General features: G+C 46.9%; 1 protein-coding gene across 2 annotated transcripts in view; it reads left to right on the plus strand.

Moving 5' to 3' along the window:
- The window catches only part of Slc22a4 (solute carrier family 22 member 4), a 60128-nt gene that overhangs the window by 25388 nt on the left and 13332 nt on the right, over positions 1-21408 (plus strand). The window contains exons 2-5 of one of the 2 annotated variants that reach the window (XM_038328391.1): positions 5018-5121; positions 7185-7339; positions 14918-15089; positions 19855-19981. In XM_038328391.1, the coding sequence (XP_038184319.1) occupies positions 5018-5121; positions 7185-7339; positions 14918-15089; positions 19855-19981 (558 nt within the window). Of the gene's footprint in view, positions 1-5017; positions 5122-7184; positions 7340-8437; positions 8528-14917; positions 15090-19854; positions 19982-21408 lie in introns of those variants that run through there. The other variant, XM_038328392.1, reaches the window with a different exon arrangement.

A 21408-nucleotide genomic window follows, 5' to 3' on the forward strand; every position in this document is an offset into this window, starting at 1 on the left:
CCATGCCTGACTGCTCTATTACTTGTTTTAAGGACTTTCTTTATCTTTTTTCTTTTCTCTCCCATTCATACACACACACACACACACACACACACACACACACACACTGTAAACCGTTTAGAGAGTTTTTTTCCTGAATTTGTCTTTACTATATATCTCTTTTTCTGACCACATGAGTCTTTAATCCGCTAAACAGCATGGGTAGGATTAAAGCTGCGGCTTTAGTAACTGGCTCCATCCTATTTTTTTTTTTTTTTTTAGCTGTTTGAGAGTCTAGCTTCATGATGGAGGTACTGGCGGGAGCCAGATTTATTGCCACAGCTCTGTGAAGTTTCTATGTCCATGCCACCACCAAGAAGCCTGGTGCTGGTTGCTCATAAACACCATTTAAGTGTTTGGTGGCAGGACCTCTTAAAAGAACTGCAAAGGGTTTTTTTTTTTTTTTGCCGCTAACGCTGAGTCAGGAAGCCTCTCTTAAAGCTGCCAGCAAACAGAGCCTACCAGAGAAAAGACAGTTACCAAGAAGCTGCACTTGACTCTGTTCTTGTTTGTCTAGAATCTTTTTTTTAAGCTTTCTCAGGCTTTATGTGAAAATTCTTGCCAAACGTTTGGTTGCCATTTGTAGATAGAAGTTTTTGTCCAGCCTGGTTAAGCAGTTATTCAGTCCCAAAGAAACACACAGAAGCTTATATTAATTATAAACTGTTTGGCCTTTTAGCTCAGTCTTATTATTAACTAGGTTTTACAACTTGAATTAACCCAGAGTTCTTGTCTATGTTTATGTGGCTTGGTACCTTTTCTCAGTAAGGCACTCTCATCTTGCTTTCATGGTCTCCAGGAAAGAGAGTTGCAGGAAACTGATCCAATCCTTCCCCACCCCAGTACTCATGCTTCTGTCCAAAGAAAACAAGTCTGAATGCCATTTCCAACAGGCTACCTTATGACAGGCAACCTGTGCAGTCACATAGAGCCTACACACTTGATCACAATGTTCTGCTTTGGGTGCTATGAAATTCTTTTTTTTCCTTTTTTCCAAACTTTTTTTTATATACCAGGACTTGCTGTATAGTGCTGTGGAATAATCTTTTCGTGACGACGTGTCTTCGCCAAGGTGCCTTCTGGTTGGGTTAATAAAAAGCCAAATGGCCGTTAGCTAGGCAGAAGACATAGATAGGGGAGTCACACAGAGAACTCTTGGGCAGAGTCACCAGCAGGCACAGAGGGAACCAAACATACTAGAGTACAGGTAAAAGCCACAAGCCGTGTGACAACACATAGATCAATAGAAGTTGGTGAACTTTAGATGTAAGAGCTAATTAGTAACAAGACTAAGCTATCAGCCAAGCCTTTATAATAATATGTCTTCATGTCACGATTTGGGAGCTGGCTGGCAGAACAGAAAAAAATCCACCTATAGCTATAGCACAGGCTATCCTCAAAACTCTTAATCCTCTAGGCTTACACCATCATTCCTCTCTGGAAACCCTCAATTTCAGTGACTAGGAAGATGGCTCAGTCAATAAAGGTTTGCCATGCAAGCAGAATGACCTGTATCTGCTCCCCAGAGCCCATGTGAAAAAGTTCAGTGTGGTGGAATACATTTGTTATCCCAGCACCAGGGAAGGTAGAGCAAACTCTGGGGGTTTCCTAACCAACTGGCCTTGCCTAATTAGTGAGACCCTGTCTCAAAAAGTAAGATGGATAGCACCTGAGGTGCGATAATTGGTGTTGACCTCTGACAGGTGTGTGTGTGTTCATGTGCATGCACACGCACCCGAGTGTGTGCACACGCTGAAAGAAAAGAAGAGGGAAGGAGAGAGAGAAGGAGAAATGGAGGTTGCCTAAATTTTGTCCTTGCCACTTTTGAACCAGGGGTCCAGCAAGTTCAGTTTGTGTTAGGTAGAATTCCCACCTCTTGTTTTTGCTCACACGGGTCTGGCTCTATCTCGGTAAGCCTCTCTCTTTCCTTTCTGTCTCTAAGCCCATCTATTTATTTATCTTTGGTGTCTCAAGACAGGGTTTCTCTGTGTAGCCCTGGCTGTCCTGAAACACCCTATGTAGACCAGGCTGGCCTTGAACTCAGAGACCCATTTGCCTCTCCTTCCTAAGGGCTGGAATTAAAGGCATGCACTCCCATGCTGGGCACTAAGTCCTTTCTTTGCTTCTCTAATTCAAATTCCTGACAGCGAAACAATTTTTTTTAAACCACAAAGTAGAGAACATTCTATGAAGCTCTTTGCTGCCCAGATGCAGCTGAATAGTGAGGGTTAATGGTTGGCATGGTAAAACCACTGCTGGCATTCCGTGCAAGGCTGAATGCGGTGACGGAGGCCTTCTACCCCAAGTCCTAAGCAATTATCGTCTGGTGTCATATTCCTGGAAGAAGAGTGGGAGCTCTTTGCCCTGCCCTTGGAGACGCAATGATGAGTCTCTGTGTGTCAGGGTTTGATCTCAAGCCGCTTTCCTAGCCTTGGCCAGCTTTTTTGGAGGAAGGTAGCCACTCACTCAGGCACACTGACCCTACTCCTTCTGGTCTGTAGGGTGAACAAACCTAGGAACCTGGCTGGACAGCAATAGAGAGCTGATTGCCTGCCCTGTCTCTCGGAGCCCATTCAGGGACCTCAGGTCTATTTTCATTTCTGAGTAATGTCCTTTTTAACTTTATTTAACATTAGTGGGGGGTAATGGGGGGGTGTGGGTGCATTACCACAGTGTTCATGTGGAGGTCAGAGGACAACTTTATGAAGCTGGTCCTCTCCTTCCACCCTCACATGAGCCCCAGGAATTGAACTCAGGTGGCCGAGCTTACTCAGCAAGCACCTTAACCCCTGAGTCATCTTGCTGGCCCTATCTCTTGGTAATTTATAAAGAAAGAACACTTGGGGCTGGCAAGATGACTCAGGGAGTAAGGGCACTTGCTGTGTGGCTGCTCATGTACCTGGGTGTAAATCCCTAGGACTCATGTAAAAAAGTCAGGCGTGGCTGCACACATCTGTGACCCTGGCATTAGAGGTTGGAGACAGGTAGATGCTGGGAGCACACTGGCCAGCTAGCCTAGTCTAAATTGGGAGCTTCCTGTTCCGTGAGAGTGAGAGGCTCTATTTCAAGGGAATAAGACAGGACGTGATAGAGAAAGACATCTGACATCTTCTTCTACCCTCCATATGTGTGGATGCACACTCACATGTATGTAACATGCACACATAAAACCATACACATATACCAACACACACAATAGAATAAAGGCCGGCTCAAGCCGAGGTTATGAGTGCTGAGAAGTGCACGGCCAGGAGCTATGTCTAGTGCAGGCCTTCCTGCACAGGGAATCTGTGCACAGGGCCTCAGTGCAAGAAGACATAAAACTCGTTTATATCTGTCCTCTACCAAAGCTGCCGTTCCTTTTGGATTAGGCCCCACCCTGATTACCTCATTTTTCGTAATCACCACCCAAAATTCCTATCTCCAAACACCATTGTTGAATTAATTATGTTTACTTCCTTAACACTTCACAATAGGGATTATATTTCACCATGAGTTTCAGTGGGAACAGTCACACCATAGCACCAAGCGAGGCAACGTCATTCTGGATAAGTGATTGATAATCTCAGATTGACCCTTGGGTTGCTTCTGAAGGCGAGGGAGCTGAGTTCCTGGTCCATGTTCTTCTTCTGCAGAGCCATGCTTGGGCATCCTACCAGCATCGTGAGCCTGGAGCGGCCTTGATGGGAAGAAGTCTAGGCAGGCTGGTGCTCTGCAGAAGGCATGACCACGAGGGTCACGAGGGTCACCAGGCCTTGCTAAACTGAGTGGCTGGGGTAGCGGAAGCCATTGCCACAGGCAAACCCTTGGGCTGTGACTCCTGGCTTGAGTTTTTATCGCCTCCCTGACTTTGTTCGCCTTGATCGCCTTAGCTTTTCATTTGTTAGTGTTTCTAGGAATCCCCCCCCCCCACCGCACACTACAGAACTACAGAACGCAATATGGGTTAATGCATATGCAGGGATTATTTTAAATCAACTACACTCTGAAGGCAGCTGTGGGGATTAAGAACAAACTGCTCCACAAACGCCACAGATGTAGGGTGCCCGCACAGTGGGGCAAGGGGTGAGCTGGAGGGTCCCTCTCCTCTGCTAGCCCATCTTGTGACACACTGCTCCCACACACACACACAACACACCTCCAGGCCAAAATATATGAGCAGAGGTCACCAAGCACACTTTAAAATCTCTGCAGCCTCCCTTGAGACTGGGCTGAGCTGACTCCAGGGGGAAATCTGGGAACAGAAACTCTGGCTGAAACTAGTTTTATGGATCCACCAGCAGGAGCTTGTTAGTGTGGTAGCAGTCAGTCCCACAAGGCCTGGGGACTGGGAGGAACCACACTGCTGGGAAGGCTGGGTGGGAGGGAGGGTAGAGGAGTGGAGGAAGGAGGCTCAGACACCCCTTGGAAAGGGTGGGGCGTGTTGGCATAGTAGCCCCTGGAGTGGGTTAGATGCTCCATCTAGGTTTGAGGGGACCAGGGAACCAAGACTTCCCAGACTGTGCTTAAACACCTCACAGCGCTAAGACTATTTTCAGTCTTCAACAAAGGAGATGATGTTTTACTCCTGGACCAGCTAGCTGTGCCCTCTGCCCTTCTCTTCTGGCCTTTCAAACCTCTCTCTTCTGTGCTGTCTTCTATGAAGCAGAGGAATGAGGATCTCTTCACTTCGTACTGCTTTGGGGTTGTGGGCTTGCCAATCTCCTTTTAGATAATGCGAGCAGGTTGAAGCCATTTCCTCCCTCCTGAAGAGGAAGCTGTGTCTCAATGGGAAGCAGTAGCATGCCCTCGGGCTTCTTGTCACGTTGAATGGCAGAGTCAAACCCAGAGCTACAAGGCCTGTGCCCTTTGCACAGAGCCAAAGGGTTGGCGCAAGGGAGGACAGTGCACCTGGCATCCATCTGGCGCTCCTTGGAGCGGGGCACGGGTGGGTCCTGCTGGAGGACTGGGCTCACGTTGCATGCTGTCTTGTTGGCAGTGGAATCTGGTGTGTGAGGATGACTGGAAGACACCCCTCACCACCTCCCTGTTCTTCGTAGGCGTTCTCTGCGGTTCCTTCGTGTCTGGGCAGCTGTCAGACAGGTAAGGACTCTGGATGGGGAACAATGAGGTGGAGCTACTTATCAGTCCACAGCCTGTCTTGACGCAAGGCCAAATTCACAGGCTTTTTACACAGACAAGGATCCTCGAGGCACTGAGTGGATAATAGGAGAAGCCTAGCATTTGAGAGGCTGGGGTCTGAGGAGAAGATTAAAAGTTCAATGTCAACCTGAAGTCTATATTAAGACTCTGTCTGACTAAGTAAATCTTTCCCAGATAAACCTAGTGTACAACCTTAACTGTAGCACCCCTACATAATAGGACCTGCCCTATCTAACTACTACAAACTAGCTAAGTAAATAAATAAGTCTTTCACAGATGGTACACGTAACCCTCACCTCCGTATCCTGCCAAGGCTTCTGTCACACTCCCAGTCTGAATTCATGGGGCTTTGACCATCTTTGATCAAAGTATCGATCCCAACAGAAAGCAGGGCCCTTGTGCCACAAACCCCTTCACAGAACAGGAGGCTGGTATTATCATTGCCCCTGACTCTGCCCCCAACTCTTGACAGGGCAGGGGTAGGTGACATGTCACTGCTGCGCAAACAGCCAGCAGCTAGAGCAAAGCCAAGTCCTGTCAGATAGGCATTCTCTGAGGCTGGGAATGGAGCCATGGCTGGGCCTGCAGCCATAGAACTAACCCAGGCTGGCTTTTGGTCGCCAAAGCCTGCAGGCTTCACAGGGACAAGATTGCATTATCCCAAGTTGTGTCCTGCTTACCCTATATGTTCTCTTGTGGCCACAGCAGGTGGAAGTGTTTAATAGCGGTGCTGGACAGCGCTTCCTGGGAATCTGCCCCCCCTCCACCAGCTTTAAGGCCCAGAGGGAATGGGGCAGGGATGTTCCACCCTGCCCACTGGTCACTAACGGAATAAAACATTAAAGCTTAAACCAACCAGTGACACAGCAGACATGGCTGAGAATGACATCGTCCCAGAAAGCAAAGGTTTGCAGCTGTAGAGACACATCGACATACCTGGGTAACTGCATAACACCCCAAGGCTCAAACTGCCTTGCAGACAAATAATATTCAGGAGAAGTCGGGTGCTGGCATGAGTGTAGGTGCTCCTTGACTTTCTGTAAGCCCTGTCCTAATAAACCCACCCTCAACTGAAGAGATTAGATCAAAAAAAAAAAAAGAAAGAAAAGAAAAAGAAAACTTTTCACATGCTTAACATGACATGCTAGCTTGGCAAACAGCCAGATGTCTGTCAGGAGTGTAGCTTACTGTCACTGCTCAGCACGGGGAGAGAGGCCCCCCAGGCCGCATCCCTGTCCAACAGGCAGAGTGGGGGAAATATGAGTACGAATTCCAAGCAGGGATTCTAGCTAAATGCAGAACACTTCCCACCATTACAAAATCATGAAGTCCTAGGTTGAACCACTGTGAATCAAGGGTTGTCATTTTTCAAGCTCGCTGGGTGGTTCCAAGTGCTGCCAAGGTTAAGAAGCAGCAGCCCCTGAGGGGGTTTCTAAACACACAGAATTCCCATGTGGATGATAAGAGTATCTGCCATCTGCCCTTTATGTCTTACCCACGTCTCACAAATGGTCTGGCAGTTTCTACCAGTGGTGCCTCTTTCTTTCTTTCTTTTTTTTGAGACAGGCCCGGGATGGTCAAGGATGACCTCAAAACCACTGTGTAGTCAATGCTGGCCTTGAGCTTCTGATCCTCCTGCTCAACCTCTCAGGCACTGGAATTACAGCTAATGCACCATTCTGGGGATCAAAGCCAGAGCTTCATTCAGCTAAGCAAGCACTCTATCCACTGAGTCAGAACTATAGCCCTCCTATACCTCCTTCTAAAGATCAGATTTGTCCATGTGGTCATCACAGAAGATGTTTCCTCCAAAAGTAAGACTTGGCACCCCGGAAGGTAGTTCCCGGGCAGGTGGATGCTGGAGGCCTCTCCAGGGAGGAAGCTAACAGGATGTCAAAAGGAAGAGAAAATAGCTCGGTCTTGTGACAAGACAGACCCTACAGTAAAGCTAGGCTTGGTGTTACAACACACCCTGAGTTACGCTGTTGTGTTGTGTTCCATAGGTTTGGCAGGAAGAAAGTCCTCTTTGCGACCATGGCTGTGCAGACTGGATTCAGCTTCGTGCAGATCTTCTCCACCAGCTGGGAGATGTTCACTGTGTTATTCGTCATCGTGGGCATGGGCCAGATCTCCAACTACGTGGTGGCCTTCATACTAGGTAGGAATGACTTTCGAGACTTGGTGTCCCTTCTTTCCACCCTGTGAAATGCTGGGCAGGAGGGAGCTACTGAGTGTGAGACCAAAGTGTCCTCAACTTTAGATACATGTGTGTATGGGGGGGGGGGGCTGTAGCTATGGGCACCTCGAGCCAGTCACAGCCTGGCAGGGGCTCAGAGAGGGCCATCTGTATGGACTAAAACCAAGAGCTGGAGCTGGGAAGAAGTAGCCACACAACAGTAGACACATCCTCGGGAGCAAGGGGCTTGGAACAGGAGATCCTGGGGTGGGGGAGACAGCAGGGATGTGAAGTCCTTGATCTGTGCTATAAAGGCATAAGGCTGGTGGCCTACGAAGGGACTTAGGGGGGTTGACAAGGCATATACGCAGTGGGAGAGTCACTTGCTCGGTGGCAAGAATTTGTCCCACCTGGGCAGATCTGCTGTGGCCTGGATCTGAGTTCACGCCCAGAGCAGATGAGCGTTGCACAGGACAGCTGCGTCTCTCTGATAACAGTTCTCCTGTTGGAAGGAAGACCAGGCTGAGAGGGCGGGCAAGCCATCAGTTCCTAGGCCCTAGGGACATCCTGGACCCTCTCCAGCTTATCTGGGGAAAAGTGAGGTGAGCTTCACAGAAACCATTCAGGGCTGTTCTCAAAAGTGTGAGCCCCCACCACCAATATACACTCTGATCCCCCCCATCAGGACGAGAGGAAATGAGAGTCACCCCAAGTGCGATGAACATCAAGTCCTACAATCTTTAGAACAACCATGCTAGCTGACCCCAAATTACCCCAGTTTGTCCCTGCTGTCCCAGCATAATTATTGATTGTGTCTCTTCAATAGCACTAATGCCTTTCTTGCACCTGGCTATGTGGCTCTGATTGCTCTCAGGAACCTGTGACTCACTGGCCTTGGCAATGGTGTGTTCTATTAGCCAAAGACATGCACGCCCTCTGTCAGGTTGCCAAGGTGGATTGTCCAAATTCCATTCCTTTAATTATTGGTGAAGGGCTTCTTGCTACAGGCCCAGCCTCATATCCGAGGAGGGAGGACACAAGAGGAGATGGAGCACGCAGGAACCACGTGGTCCCAGAAGGTGGCCCTCTATTGAGCAAGCCCTGGTGTGCAGAGAGCGGTTCATATCTGCCGGGACCAGGGGTGGAACGGGAATTTTTCTGAGGTCATCTGTGAGTCTGCACACATGTTATCAGGAAGCAGAGATAGGTGAATGCTAAGTTTTAGGACAGCCTGGGCTATGTAGCAATACCATAGCTCATAAAAGCAAAACAAAATTCACCATTAAGAAAAATTGCCATTCTGTAGAGAGCGGAGAAGTTTGTACTGACGGGAGAGCTGCAAACAGTGATTGGTGTGGCCCTGGGGGAGACCTGAAGGTCACTCTGGGTAGAAGGACGAATCCAGAGATCCCAGGCTGGGATGGAGGAGGGGTCTATGCAAAGCAGTCACCCTTCTGATATGCCTGGCTTATTTATTTAGAGTGTGTGTGTGTGTGTGTGTGTGTGTGTGTGTGCGTGCGTGCGCGTGCACACACACAAAAGTGTGAGCCGAGGAGTGTGGGCAGGTGGAAGGCTGAGGGAAACACCGGGAGTCTGTCACAATTGCTCTCCGTCTATTTCTTAATGTAATGTTTATTTTGCGTATGGAAGGGGTGCACACGTGCCTTAGCACATGCGTGAAGGGCAGAGAACAGCTTGATGGGTTCATTTTCTCCTTTCTTCATGTGGGTCCCTTGGCTTCACCTCAGATTGTCGCGAGCCAACCAGCTAACCATTCACCTTATCTTTGGACATAAGATCTTACACTGAGCCTGGAACTCTCAGGCTAATCGGGCTGGTCAGCCCACCCCAGGGATCCTCCCGTCTCTGCCTCACCTACGCTGATATTTCAAGCATGTTTCACAGTGCTCGGCTCTTTTAGGTGGGTCCTAGGGATTTGAACTCACTTTCTCATTCTTGCATGGCAAGCGCTTTATCCACTGGCTCAGCCTCCCAGGACCCCAACCCCAGCTGTTCAAGACTCATAGAACAAGACCGGCTCCTCCTGACAAACAGGGGCTCCAGCTCTGAGAGCCTTTTCTGTGAGAATAGGGCAGTGCACAGCTCTGGCCTTCCCGCTCCCCACGTGGCCATGGCCTCACTGCGGGGTAGAGAAGGGGGCGGGGGCCAGGTCAAGGGTAGGTTGGAGCTGAGGTGTGTCAAGTCAACGACCAATAGAGGGCTCCCTGTCGGCTTGGGTCCACACTCCTCATCCTAGGGGGCTCTAGAGGAAACTGCTGACTTTAGGTCCTGGGATAACATTTGTACTAAGACCTTAGGTCTGAAAACCTGTGAGTGTCACTGAAAACTGATCTGTCCCAGACCAGGCGGAGATCCCAGTCAGTTCCTGAAAGGGAGGACTTGGTGGAAGGACAGACTTCGTGGCTGCTAGTTTTCCTGCAGCGCAGCAGCGCCCTCTGGTGTGTCAGGACTAAAATAGCTACATTCCAAGGGCATTTGTTGGGGTTTTTCCGAGAAGCCAGATTTGACCCCAACAGATTTTCATTTAAGAAATTCTGTCTGTGCCTGCACTTTATCCTCCATGCTCTGGGAAGGAATCTAGATGCTTGGGATGTTAAGAGTTCAGCTTGGAAATCAATCTTTGCACTGATTGCAGAAGCTGAATTCTTCCCAAAGCTGTACGGAGTCTCCTTCTGGGCTGCACTTAACTCTCCCCAGGCTTGCCAGAATCTTAGGTTATACAAAAGGACAGCCAAACTCTCCAAAGCAACACAGAGTGTGGAGGAAGTGGGGCTCAAGACCAGGGTCAATGACCTCCCGCGCTCCAGCTTTCCCCCGTCCCCATGTCATTCTCAGGCACAGCACCCGTAACCTGCCCACAGACGTCTGGGTAAAAGGGCAGCAGCACCCTTCATCTTCTGTAAAGAACTGCGTCTCTGTTTTCTACAGGAAAACCTAACCACCTCCTGTCTCATCAGTATTTTCCAGGGCTTCTAACATCAACACCCGACCACTGCCCCACCCCCACCCTATCACACACTAGGACAGTTCTTTAGACATGCTTAAAGCTTGCCTCCTCTGGTCCCTGTTTCCTTTCAGTAAGGGTACAACTGATGGCGCCTTCTACAGCTTTGGCTCTCAGGAATCTCAGATTTCTTTGAAACTGGACTATGCTAGTTATGTAACTTTTATCAGCCCCATATTTATTTTTATTATTTTCACTTACCTCTTAATGTATTTATCTTTGTGATACCAAGGATCAAGCCACGGGTCTCCTGAATACACTGTATATTTGATGTACACACCAGTCCTTAAATGCTTTTAACTTGAAATGTAACTTTGACTTGTTATTTGAATGGAATGACGTAGCCAAATACCAGACTGGCTTAGCTCAAAAACCAAAATTTTATTTTCTGCATCATGACAGCATGGCATGAGACCCCTGGTCACATTGTGTCATTAGTCAGGAAGCAGAGAAAGATGAACACCTGTGTCCAGTGTGCGTGCTTCTCTCTCTCTCTCTGTCTCTGTCTCTGTCTCTCTCTCTCTCTCTCTCTCTCTCTCTCTCTCTCTCTCTCTCTCTCTGTGTGTGTGTGTCTCTCTCTCTGTGTCTCTGTCTCTGTCTCTCTCTGTCTCTCTGTATCTCTGTCTCTCTCTGTCTCTCTCTGTCTCTGTCTCTCTCTCTGTGTCTCTGTCTGTGTCTCTGTCTGTCTCTCTCTCTCTCTCTCTCTCTCTCTCTCTCTCTCTCTCTCTCTCTTCAACCGTGTTTCCTATCCCATACCTGACACCATCCACATTTAGGGTCATTTAGGGTGGATCTTTCCTCCTCAGTTAACCCAATCTAGAAACACCCTCACAATTATACCCAAAAATTTGTCTCCTAGGTGATCCTAGAGCCCATCATGTTGACAAGCAACATTTTAACCATCTCTGGGGGATTTAGCATAGAGGAACCCACACTCTACCCCCATTGTGACATAGGGCCCACCCTCTCAGCCCATCCTAGTAGATGCATATTCCCCAGGCTTGTTTCTTGAGCTTGAATCAGCTGCAGGCCTCAGCTGCAGGCCTCAGCTGCATTGAGGTGCATGTCCTGCTGCCTCCTCGTGATGTGTGCCTAGTGGTTCCTGGGGCTGACTGACAATGATATGATATAAAATCCTCCTGGGTGGAGGAGCCAGTGAGTGGGCACAATCTCCTAAGGCTGTTCATGGTCTCAGCAGAGCCAGGACATACCCTTTGATTTGGATGTAAGTGTCTCTTGAGAGACACTGAGAAGCCAGGCTTTGCCTACAATCATGAGTCTATGGGGGCAAAGTAGGAGGATGGGGATCTGATGAGCAGAGCTGGAAATCATTTCTGCCACAGGTCTTTTTTTCTGGGTGAGCACACAAAGAGTTTATTACATCTGTCAGACTTGAGGCCCTCTCCTGATGTTCCCTAGAGAGAACTGCTTGGTTATTAGCCAGTTTAATGATCAGACTATGAAAGACATCCATGGTCTCATTCATCTCCCCTGTGTCTCCACTAGCATCCCAGCTGAAGGACTGGTCCATAAGACCATGGGTTTGACCAGGCAGTTTTCCTCTTGAAAGCTTGACATGCATCGGTTGATAAATATCAACATCACTACATCATGTGTTAGGTTTATTTGTTTGCTATGGGTTTAGGGATTTTTATTTGTTTGGATTTTGTTCAAGTGTATATATGCATGTATGATGTTCATGTATATATATATATATATGTGTATGTGTGGTACCCCTGTGTGTGCATGTGTGGAAACCAGAAGTTAATGTCATATGTCTTCCGCTATACTCTCTCACTAAATCTGGAACTTACCTATTTCAGCTACGCCAAATGGCCAGGAAGCTCTCAGGATCTTCCTGTTTCCATCGCCGAGTGCTAGAGCTACAGATGTGTGCTACCATGTCTGGTTTTCATATGGGCCCTGGGGATTTGAACTCGGGTCCTTATGATTGATTGACCACCACTTTACCCACAGAGCCCCCAACCTATTTGTTTGTGAGATTGGTTTTTTGTTTGTTTGTTTGTTTGTCTTTGAGACATGGTTTCATGTAGCTCAAGCTGGCATTGAACTCCGTGTGTGCAGCCAAAGAACTCCTGAGCCATCCCCTTTATACTTCCTGAGCGCTGGGATCTTAAGTGTGAGGTGTCACATCCAGCTTGCATAACCATCACAGATACACGAATGTAGACAAGTGGCTTTAACTCCTTATGCCTCAGCTGATTATTTGTAGGGTCAGAGTCAGAGAGATGGTTATGTAAGCATTTAGCCTGGAATGGGGCTTTGAGAAGTGCTCGGAAAAGCGATGGCTGTGATGATGATGGTGGTGACAACGATGGGAATGATAGGGATGGTGGTGGTGACAATAACGCTGATGATGGTGCTCATGATACGATAATGATATTTATAATGACTGATGATGGTGGTGATCGTGTGTATCTTGGTTACTGGTCTGCTGCGGTGATATCACACCCTGATGGAAAGCAACTGAGAGAAGAAAGGGTTTGGTTCAGCTCGCAGTTCCAGAGGGGCTAGAGTCTATCAAGGTGGGGAAGGCGTGGCAGCAGGAACATGGGGCTGAGCTGGCAGTCAGGGAACAGGGTGATGACATTTTCTCCCCACATAAACATGGAGAGAAAAAGAAGTGGATTCGGGCTATAAAACCCCACAGTCTACCCTTAGATGTACTTCCTTCAGCAAGGCTCCACCTCCTAACGGTTCCATCACCTTCCCCAATAGCGCCACCAGTTGAGACTAAGTGTTCAAATACACGAGTCTATGGGGAGCATTTCTCACTCAAATGACAGCAATGTATAAGGAAGGGAGAGACCCCAAAAGTTATAGAGCATGGGCTGGAGAGATGGCTCAGAGGTTAAGAGCATTGCCTGCTCTTCCAAAGGTCCCGAGTTCAATTCCCAGCAACCACATGGTGGCTCACAACCATCTGTAATGGGGTCTGCTGCCCTCTTCTGGCCTGCAGGCATACACACAGAATATTGTATACATAATAAATAAATATTTTTTAAAAAGTTATAGAGCATTAGGACTAATAAGGAGTTGTTTGTACCATCCACCTTGATCCACAGGCTGGCAGATCTCTGTCCTTACCTGCTACCTGGAGCATAGCTAACTCATCCTGTGTCTGTTAGCATCTGCTCTACGACCGTGTCCCAATGCTACCGTTTATCTACTGGCCTCACACACAAATGAGAGTCTCACTTAGTCCTCTGTGCTTTTCTTTTCCATGATCAGCTCCTCAGCTTCTAGATTTCTGCTTAGGAAGAACACACACACACACACACACACACACACACACACACACACACAGAGCACATACCCATTCATTATCACATCATAATCCCAGCCAAAGACAGCCAGGCTATGGTAGAATGTGTTCATTCATAAATTAAGGAAAGATCTGGAAATGATACTCAAGAAGGTCAAAGTAACCAGACACCACCCTAGGGAAAGAGTCTGCAGGCAATGGGATGGTCCTGGGGTTAGAAGTCTGGTCTGCAAAAAACTGTGGAAATTGGGAGACACCCAGCAGGAGACTATGAAGTTCAAAGTCAGCCTGACCGTTCTCAAGAAACTGAAAGATCAGAAGGAAACCACAGAGGGGTGTGACTCCCTTTTTCTAGGACCACGTCCCATGCAGTGGTGCTGCCCACATTTGGGAGGGGTGTTCCTAACTCAGTTAACCCAATCCAGAAATTCAGACATATTCATAAAGTTTTGTCTTCTGGATGAATCTAGATTTTTCAATTGGGCAATCAATATTACTAGTGTGGGCAGGCCCTACACAAAAGGTCAAGCTCTTGCCCTTGGCTATATCATATCCTAAGGGCACAGGGCCCAGAGTGGATAGAATTGTAGTATGCTAGAATCCTGACCCGAGCGACAAGGCCATCTCTGAAGACCCGCTGCTAGTGACCTGCTGTGTACTTGCTGCACGGGACAGAAGCCAGCTGCCAACACATCCTTCCCCAGCACTGCCAACTGCACGTGCCTTTGAGCCTTTGCACTGGTCACTGGGTGTGTGTCCGGTGCCGGGGCTGCCACTGCAGGGACAGCAGAACAGCTCCTTCCCTGCTGTCCCATCAGCGAGCACTGTCTGCCTGGGGAGCATCAGCTCCAGTGCTGACCGCCAGCCCTGGGAAGATCCAGAGGCAGCTGGCTTCTGGGTGTCACGTCCAAGGGTTCAAGGACAGGAGTGTGTCTTGACAGCCGGAAGTGTCGCTGTTGTCTCCTAGGCCAGTGTCTGTTCACAGTTGTGGACAAGCGTCCCACACCCTGACTCCACACAGTGTCTCAAAAGAGCCACTTCTTGTCTCCTGGACAGGACCATCTGTGTCTCCCACTGGCCTCTTATTCTGAAAATGCAGCATTCTCAGAAGGCAGGTGCTCAAGTTTCATTGGTAGGGCCCTTGTCATGCATCCATGGGTTCAATCCCGAGTAATGGAAAGAAACCCATCTCAAAAAGCAAACGCTGAAGAGAGTGGAAACGCTAACTCTGCCCCCTTGTTTTGAACAGGAACTGAAATTCTGAGCAAGTCAGTTCGAATTATCTTCTCCACATTAGGAGTCTGCACATTTTTTGCAATTGGCTACATGGTGCTGCCTCTGTTTGCTTACTTCATCCGAGACTGGAGGATGCTGCTGCTGGCGCTGACACTCCCTGGGGTGCTGTGTGTCCCCCTGTGGTGGTGAGTACAGCCACCCTTCCAAGTCAGCCTTCCGCTGTGGCAGGCGGGCACAGAGATGAGCCCACTGCCCACCTAGCTGCATGCTCCCTACTGCAGCTTGCCTCGGTGCCCCCACGCCTCCAGCACTCTGCATCTCTGTGAGTGGGTACATGCACTGTACAAAGCCTGGTTCTTGGGAATGCCAGCTTTCTTCCAGATGCTTCCCACTCCAGTCCCATGCCTGTTTCCTTGTTGTCTGTGGAGCTGGTACTAATGGGCAATGTTTTAAACTCTGTCCTCAGTTTTGGGCCCCTTTCCTTTCTTTAGAAATCCTCTTTCTCTGTTCAGCCACAGTTCAGTTGGTCCCAGCTACCCATGAACTCCACATATATGATGCAAAGAACAGAACCAGAAAATAGTGCCCCGTTTTTCTTCTTATTTCCCAAACCATACACTCCAGCCACTCTTATACTGTGTTTGCATTTTATCAGGTATTGAGAGGCTATTGGTGGGTAGCTCAAAGGCAGAATACGCAAGGCCTATCTCCAGCAAACTCCTCAAAACTGGACTGATACACATTGTGTTGGATATTATAAATAATTCAGAGAGATGCATACAAGATGTGCATAGATTATATATAAGTCTTATACCTATTTTATTGACGTTTTATTTTCTGTGCTGGGATGGAATTCAAGATCTTGTGCGTGCTAGCAAACATTCTTCCACTGAGCTACACTCTAGTCCCAGTTTGTTTTAGATGAGCTCCTGCTATGTTGAGCTCCTGGTCAAGTGGTCCTCCCACCTCAGCTTCCTGAGTAGCTAGTGTACAGGCACACAAACCACTGGGCCTGGCTATGTCATTTGATATAAGAGGGTAGAACATGAGGGAATTTGGGGATCTGTCAGGGATCCTGGGATCAGTTCTACAGAGACCAAAGAGCATGCAACTGTTCTTTATAATTAGTATCTAAGGTGTACTTGTTACATATATGTGCTTTGTCCTAAAAATGATAATTATTTTTCAACAGAATTTTCTGTATTCTAGGCTTGCCCTGGACTCCTCAATATGAGCCAAGGGTGGCGTTGTATCCTTCTGCCTCTACCTCCCAAATGCTAGGCTAACAAGTGTTTGCCACTACAAACAGTTCATGTAGCACTGAAGATGGAGCCCTGAACTTCATGCATGCTAGGCAGGCTCTCCCTGAGTTAATATGCCCAGCTCCCCAAATCAGCAGTGTTTGAACAGTCTTAGCGAAGGTGCTATTTCTCCTATGGCAATCCTGACCCATGGAAACATTCATTTTAAGATGGAGATTGAACCTAGAGCCCTGTGCCTACTGGGCAAGTGGTGTGCCACTGAGCTGATGCCCTCTGAGGCTTCCCCAAGCCAGCTTTAGGACAGCAGTTGTGGAAATAGCCAAGTTTGGAGATCTCGACTAAGTCTTACCAGGTAGGGGGAACTGGAGGCTTCTGGAAGAGAACAAATTTCTTGTTTGTTTTTGTTTTTGTTTTTAGAGGCGAGGGTTCTTTGTATAGCCCTAGTTGTCCTGGAAATCACTTTGTAGAATAGGCTAGGCTCTAACTTGGAGATCTGCCTGCCTCTGCCACCCGAGTGCTGGGATTAAAGGCGTGCGCCACCGCCCGGCAAGAACAGATTTATACAAATAGAAGTAAAGTTCTAGTCACAGCCCCCATCCAGAATTTCCCTGCTCTCTCATATTTAAACAGGACAAAAGGAGACTTCTTGTCCTGTTGTTTGCTTCCTCTCTCCTAATTCATCTTGGTTTTACTGCGTTCTGTCAAAATCCGGTCTTCTAGAAATAGCCTATTTTACTAACTGCTCAATTGCCACCTGATTACATGGCTAAGGTAATAAAGGTTTCTTTGGTCAGTTTGTGGCATTCACAGTTTGATTCTCTTGATCACCCTGTGACACTTGCCTGGGAAACTGGCTAGAAGGACCTTCGTCTTTCTGCAGCTGTCTTGTAGCCACAGGAGTTGACAAGTGTCCCCCTTGCCCTTATCTGAGGGGAGGGCTCAGCCGGCCTCCTCCAGGCTACTTCCTTTATCCCCCAGCCTGCTGTGGTTTTACAGCAGTAACATTTGAGAATGAGGAGCATATGAAAGTTTAGGTAGAATTAGTATTTGAGAGAAAAAAATAACCTTTCCTGGTTTGCCTGGCTTTGTTTATGATTTCACTGGGGTTTGAAAGATCACTTAATTTTTTTGTTTTATTAAGCTATATATTTTTTTCTCAACTCCCTCACTTCCTCCCCTCTCCCATTCTACCCTCTCCTGTGATCAGATTTACTCGAGAGATCTTATCTTTCACTTTCATATGTAGATTCTTGTATGTCTCTCTTAGGATCCTCTTTGTTGTCTAGGTTCTCTGGGACTGTGGCCTGTAGGCTGGTTTTTCTTTGCTTTATGAGTGAGTGCATACTATATTTGTTTTTCTGGGTCTGGGTTATCTCACTCAATATGTGTTTTATAGATCCATCCATTTGACTGCAAATTTCAAGATGGCATTATTTTTTATCATTGTGTAGTACTCCATTGTGTAAATGTACCACATTTTCTTTAACCATTCTTTGGTCAAGGGGCATCAAGGTTTCCGTGTTCTGGCTATGACAAACAGTACTGCTATGAACATAGTTGAGTACATCATGTCTTTGTGGTATGAGTGAGTGTCTTTTGGATATATACCCAACAGCAGTATTGCTGGGTCCTGAGATAGATTGATTCCCAATTTTTTGAGAAATTGCCATACTGATTTCCAAAGGGGCTGTACCAGCTTGCACTCCCACCAGCAATGCAGGAGTGTTCCCTTTACCCCACATCCTCTCCAGCATAAGTTGTCATCAGTGTTTTTGATCTTGGCCATTCTGACAGGTGTAAGATGGAATCTCAGAGTTGTTTTTATTTGCATTTCTCTGATGGCTAAGGATGCTGAGCATTTCCTTAAGTGTCTTTTAGCTCTTGAGATTCATCTGTTGAGAGTTCTCTATTTAAGGTCTGTAACCCATTTTTTATTGGATTATTTTTTTCTTTGGATGTCAAGTTTCTTGAGTTCTTCTTATATTTTGAAGATCAGACCTTTGTCCGATGTGGGTGAAGATCTTTTCCCATTCTGTAGGCTGTCATATTGTCTTGTTGACCGTGTCCTTTTGCTTTACAGAAGCTTCTCAGTTTCAGGAGGTTCCATTTATTAATTGTTTCTCTCAGTGTCTGTGCTACTGGGGTTCTATTTAGGAAGTGGTCTCCTGTGCCAATGCATTCAAGTGTACTTCCCCCTTTCTCTTCTGTGAGGTTCAGTATGGTTGTTTTTATGTTGAGGTCTTTGATCCATTTGGACTTGAGTTTTGTGCATAGTGATAGATATGAATCTATTTTTATTCTTCTACATGTTAATATCCAGTTATGGAAGCACCATTTGTTGAATATGCTTTCTTTTTTCCATTTTAGCTTCTTTGTCAAAAAATCAGGTGTTCACAGGTGTGTGGATTGATATCCAGGTCTTTGATTCAATTCCATTGGTCTTTGTCTTGTTTTTATGCCAATACCAGCTGTATTCATTACTGTAGCTCTATAGTAGAGTTTAAAGTTCAGGAGTGTGATACCTCCAGAAGTTCTTTTGTTGTACATGATTGTTTTGGCTATCCTGGGTCTTTTGTTTTTCCATATGAAGTTGAGCATTGTTCTTTCAAGGTCTGTGAATTTTGCTGGAAATTTGATGGGCATTGAATTGAGTCTGTAGATTGCTTTTGGTAAGATTGCCATTTTTACTATGTTAACTCTACCTACCCAAGAGAATGGGAGAGAAAGATCACTTAATTTTTAAAATGTTTATACGTATGGGTGCTTTGTCAACATGTCTGTCTCGCACCATATGCATGCAGTGCCTGGGACAGCCAGGAGAGGGCCTCAGATCCCCCGGAACTGGAGTCACAAGAGTTGTTGGTGGGGCTGGAGAGATGGCTCAGAGGTTAAGAGCACTGACTGCTCTTCCAGAGGTCCTGAGTTCAATTCCCAGCAACCACATGGTGGCTCACAGCCATCTATAATGAGATCTGGTACCCTCTTCTGGCATGCAAGCATACATGGAAGGAATGTTGTATACATAATAAATAAATAAATCTTTTTAAAAAAAAAAAAAAAGAGTTGTTGGTGACCATGTGGAATTGAACCCTGGTCTTCTGGAGGAGCAGCCATGATCTTAATCTACTAATCCTGGAAAGACAGCTTTGTAAGAGTTAGATACTATGCTGACTTATCTGGACGTTTCCAATGGAACCCAGGCTGAGGGTCAGTAAGGAAGGGCAGGCCACGCCCCACACAACTCTGTGCCCCAGAGAAGCTCCAGATTGGTTACTTTTCCTGTTGCTGTCACAAAACGCCTGACAAGGAAGGAAGGGTTTACCCTGGCTCATGGGTTGGGGTACAGCCCATCACTGCAGGGAGGCCGTGGGAGCAAGGACTTGGGGCTGCTGGCCACACTATGTCCACAGACAGGAAGTGGAGAGCACTTCCTCCTTTTATTCAGTCCAGCTGCATCAGGTGTCTTCCCACCTCAGCTAACACAGTCCAGAGCTTGTCACCAGCTTGCCCAGAGGTCTGATATAGATTCATTGAAATGTCATACTGTATGCTAGAAATGGAATTTATGCACTGATTAAAACTAGAATATTTGCAATACTAAAATGACCTAGGACCATTTTGCTGTGTGTCTGCTAACATCAGATCCTGTGGTTATAAAAGGTTATGAACCATTGCAAATAAATCCTAGGTTTATTCCCGAATCTCCCCGGTGGCTGATATCACAGAGGAGATTTGAAGAGGCAGAACAGATCATCCAGAAAGCTGCAAAGATGAACAACGTTGTGGCCCCAGCAGTGATATTCGATCCTCTGGAGGTGAGTGAGCGCGTGCGTGTGTGCAGACACCTCCTTTAGAGATCAGCTCCGTAGTCTTTCTTTTATGGAGTTTAACACAACTTACTGTTAAATGCCCACAAGACACCAGGCACTGCACTGGGCATCAGGGATGTGATCATGGTTACATTCTCGGATAAAACCTTGGGAAGCATGGTGCTGCACACCTGTGGTCCAGCCTTCTCAAGAGGCAAAGGCCTGAGACTTCTTACGTCTAGGCACTTAGAGCCAGCTTGAGTAACATAGTAACATAGTGAGATGCTATCTCTCTTACAAAAAAGGATTATTTATAAATTAAAAACAATTTTAGGCATTTGTGGTGTTTTTTATTTGTTTGTTTTTTGGGGGGGTTTTTTTGAGACAGGGCTCTCTGTGTATCTCTGGCTGTTCTGGAACTTGCTCTATAGCCTCAGACTCACAGAGATCCGCCTGCCTCTGCCTCCTGAGAGCTGGGATTAAAGGCCTGCGCCACCACTGCCCAACTTGTGTGTTATGTTTTCATTTGTTTCAATTCATAAGCCCAGTTGTTAGTTGGCAATTTTATTCCCTTAGTACCTAACTTGTGTGATTCTCTGTGAATTCCGGATATTAACCCCTTGTTTGCCCTGTCACTGGTAAAGGATTTCTCCCAATTCTATGAAGTACTTGCTCTGTGATGGTTTGCTGTGTGGAAACTTTTAATTGCACGTTGTCCTATCTGCTGGCATTTGGGGATTCTCCTCTGCTGGTGAGGTTCTGTTCTTCCTTACCCTGATGTCTGGAAGAGTCTTTAAGGTTTTTTTTTTTTAGAAGTTTTAGCATTTCCAGTTTTAAATTAAGACCTTTTGTCCATTTTGGCTTGATTTTTGAACAGGTAAAAGAGAGGAAACTGATTTCATTGTTTGCAGGTGGAGATCCAGTTTGCCAGCATCGTTTGTTGACCAGGCTATCTTTCCATTTTGCAACTTTCCAATTTGTGCCTAACCATTGCAAAGTTACATACTGATGATTTTTATAACGTAAAACATATAACATATAACATATCTATTGGTTCTTTGGGAATGTCAATCATGCACCCCAACCCCACTCATCTTCCAGTCCTTCCATGTCCACCCTTCACCCCTGTATCCTTCTCCCCAAAAGAAGAAAAACAAATCCATATCCTTCCTCCATCTTTCCACCTCTCCAGCACATATGCCTTTGTCATAGTGGCCGTGGGCACTGCAGTGTGTCACACAGTATTCCCTTTTGCCCAGACAGCTTTTCCTGCAAGTGTTCATTGCAATGAGCTGCTGGCCATTGATACCCCATCAGTACTGGACCATCACTGAAACTCCTCTAAGATGCCTGCTATTGCCGAGTCATGGAGGTTCTGCAGCTCTGGTTCTGCAGGACCAGTCCCTTCACGTGCTCCAACAGCTCATAGATGG

The sequence above is a fragment of the Arvicola amphibius genome, chromosome 4 (genome assembly GCF_903992535.2).
Source record: "Arvicola amphibius chromosome 4, mArvAmp1.2, whole genome shotgun sequence".
NCBI classification, from domain to species: Eukaryota; Metazoa; Chordata; class Mammalia; order Rodentia; family Cricetidae; genus Arvicola; species Arvicola amphibius.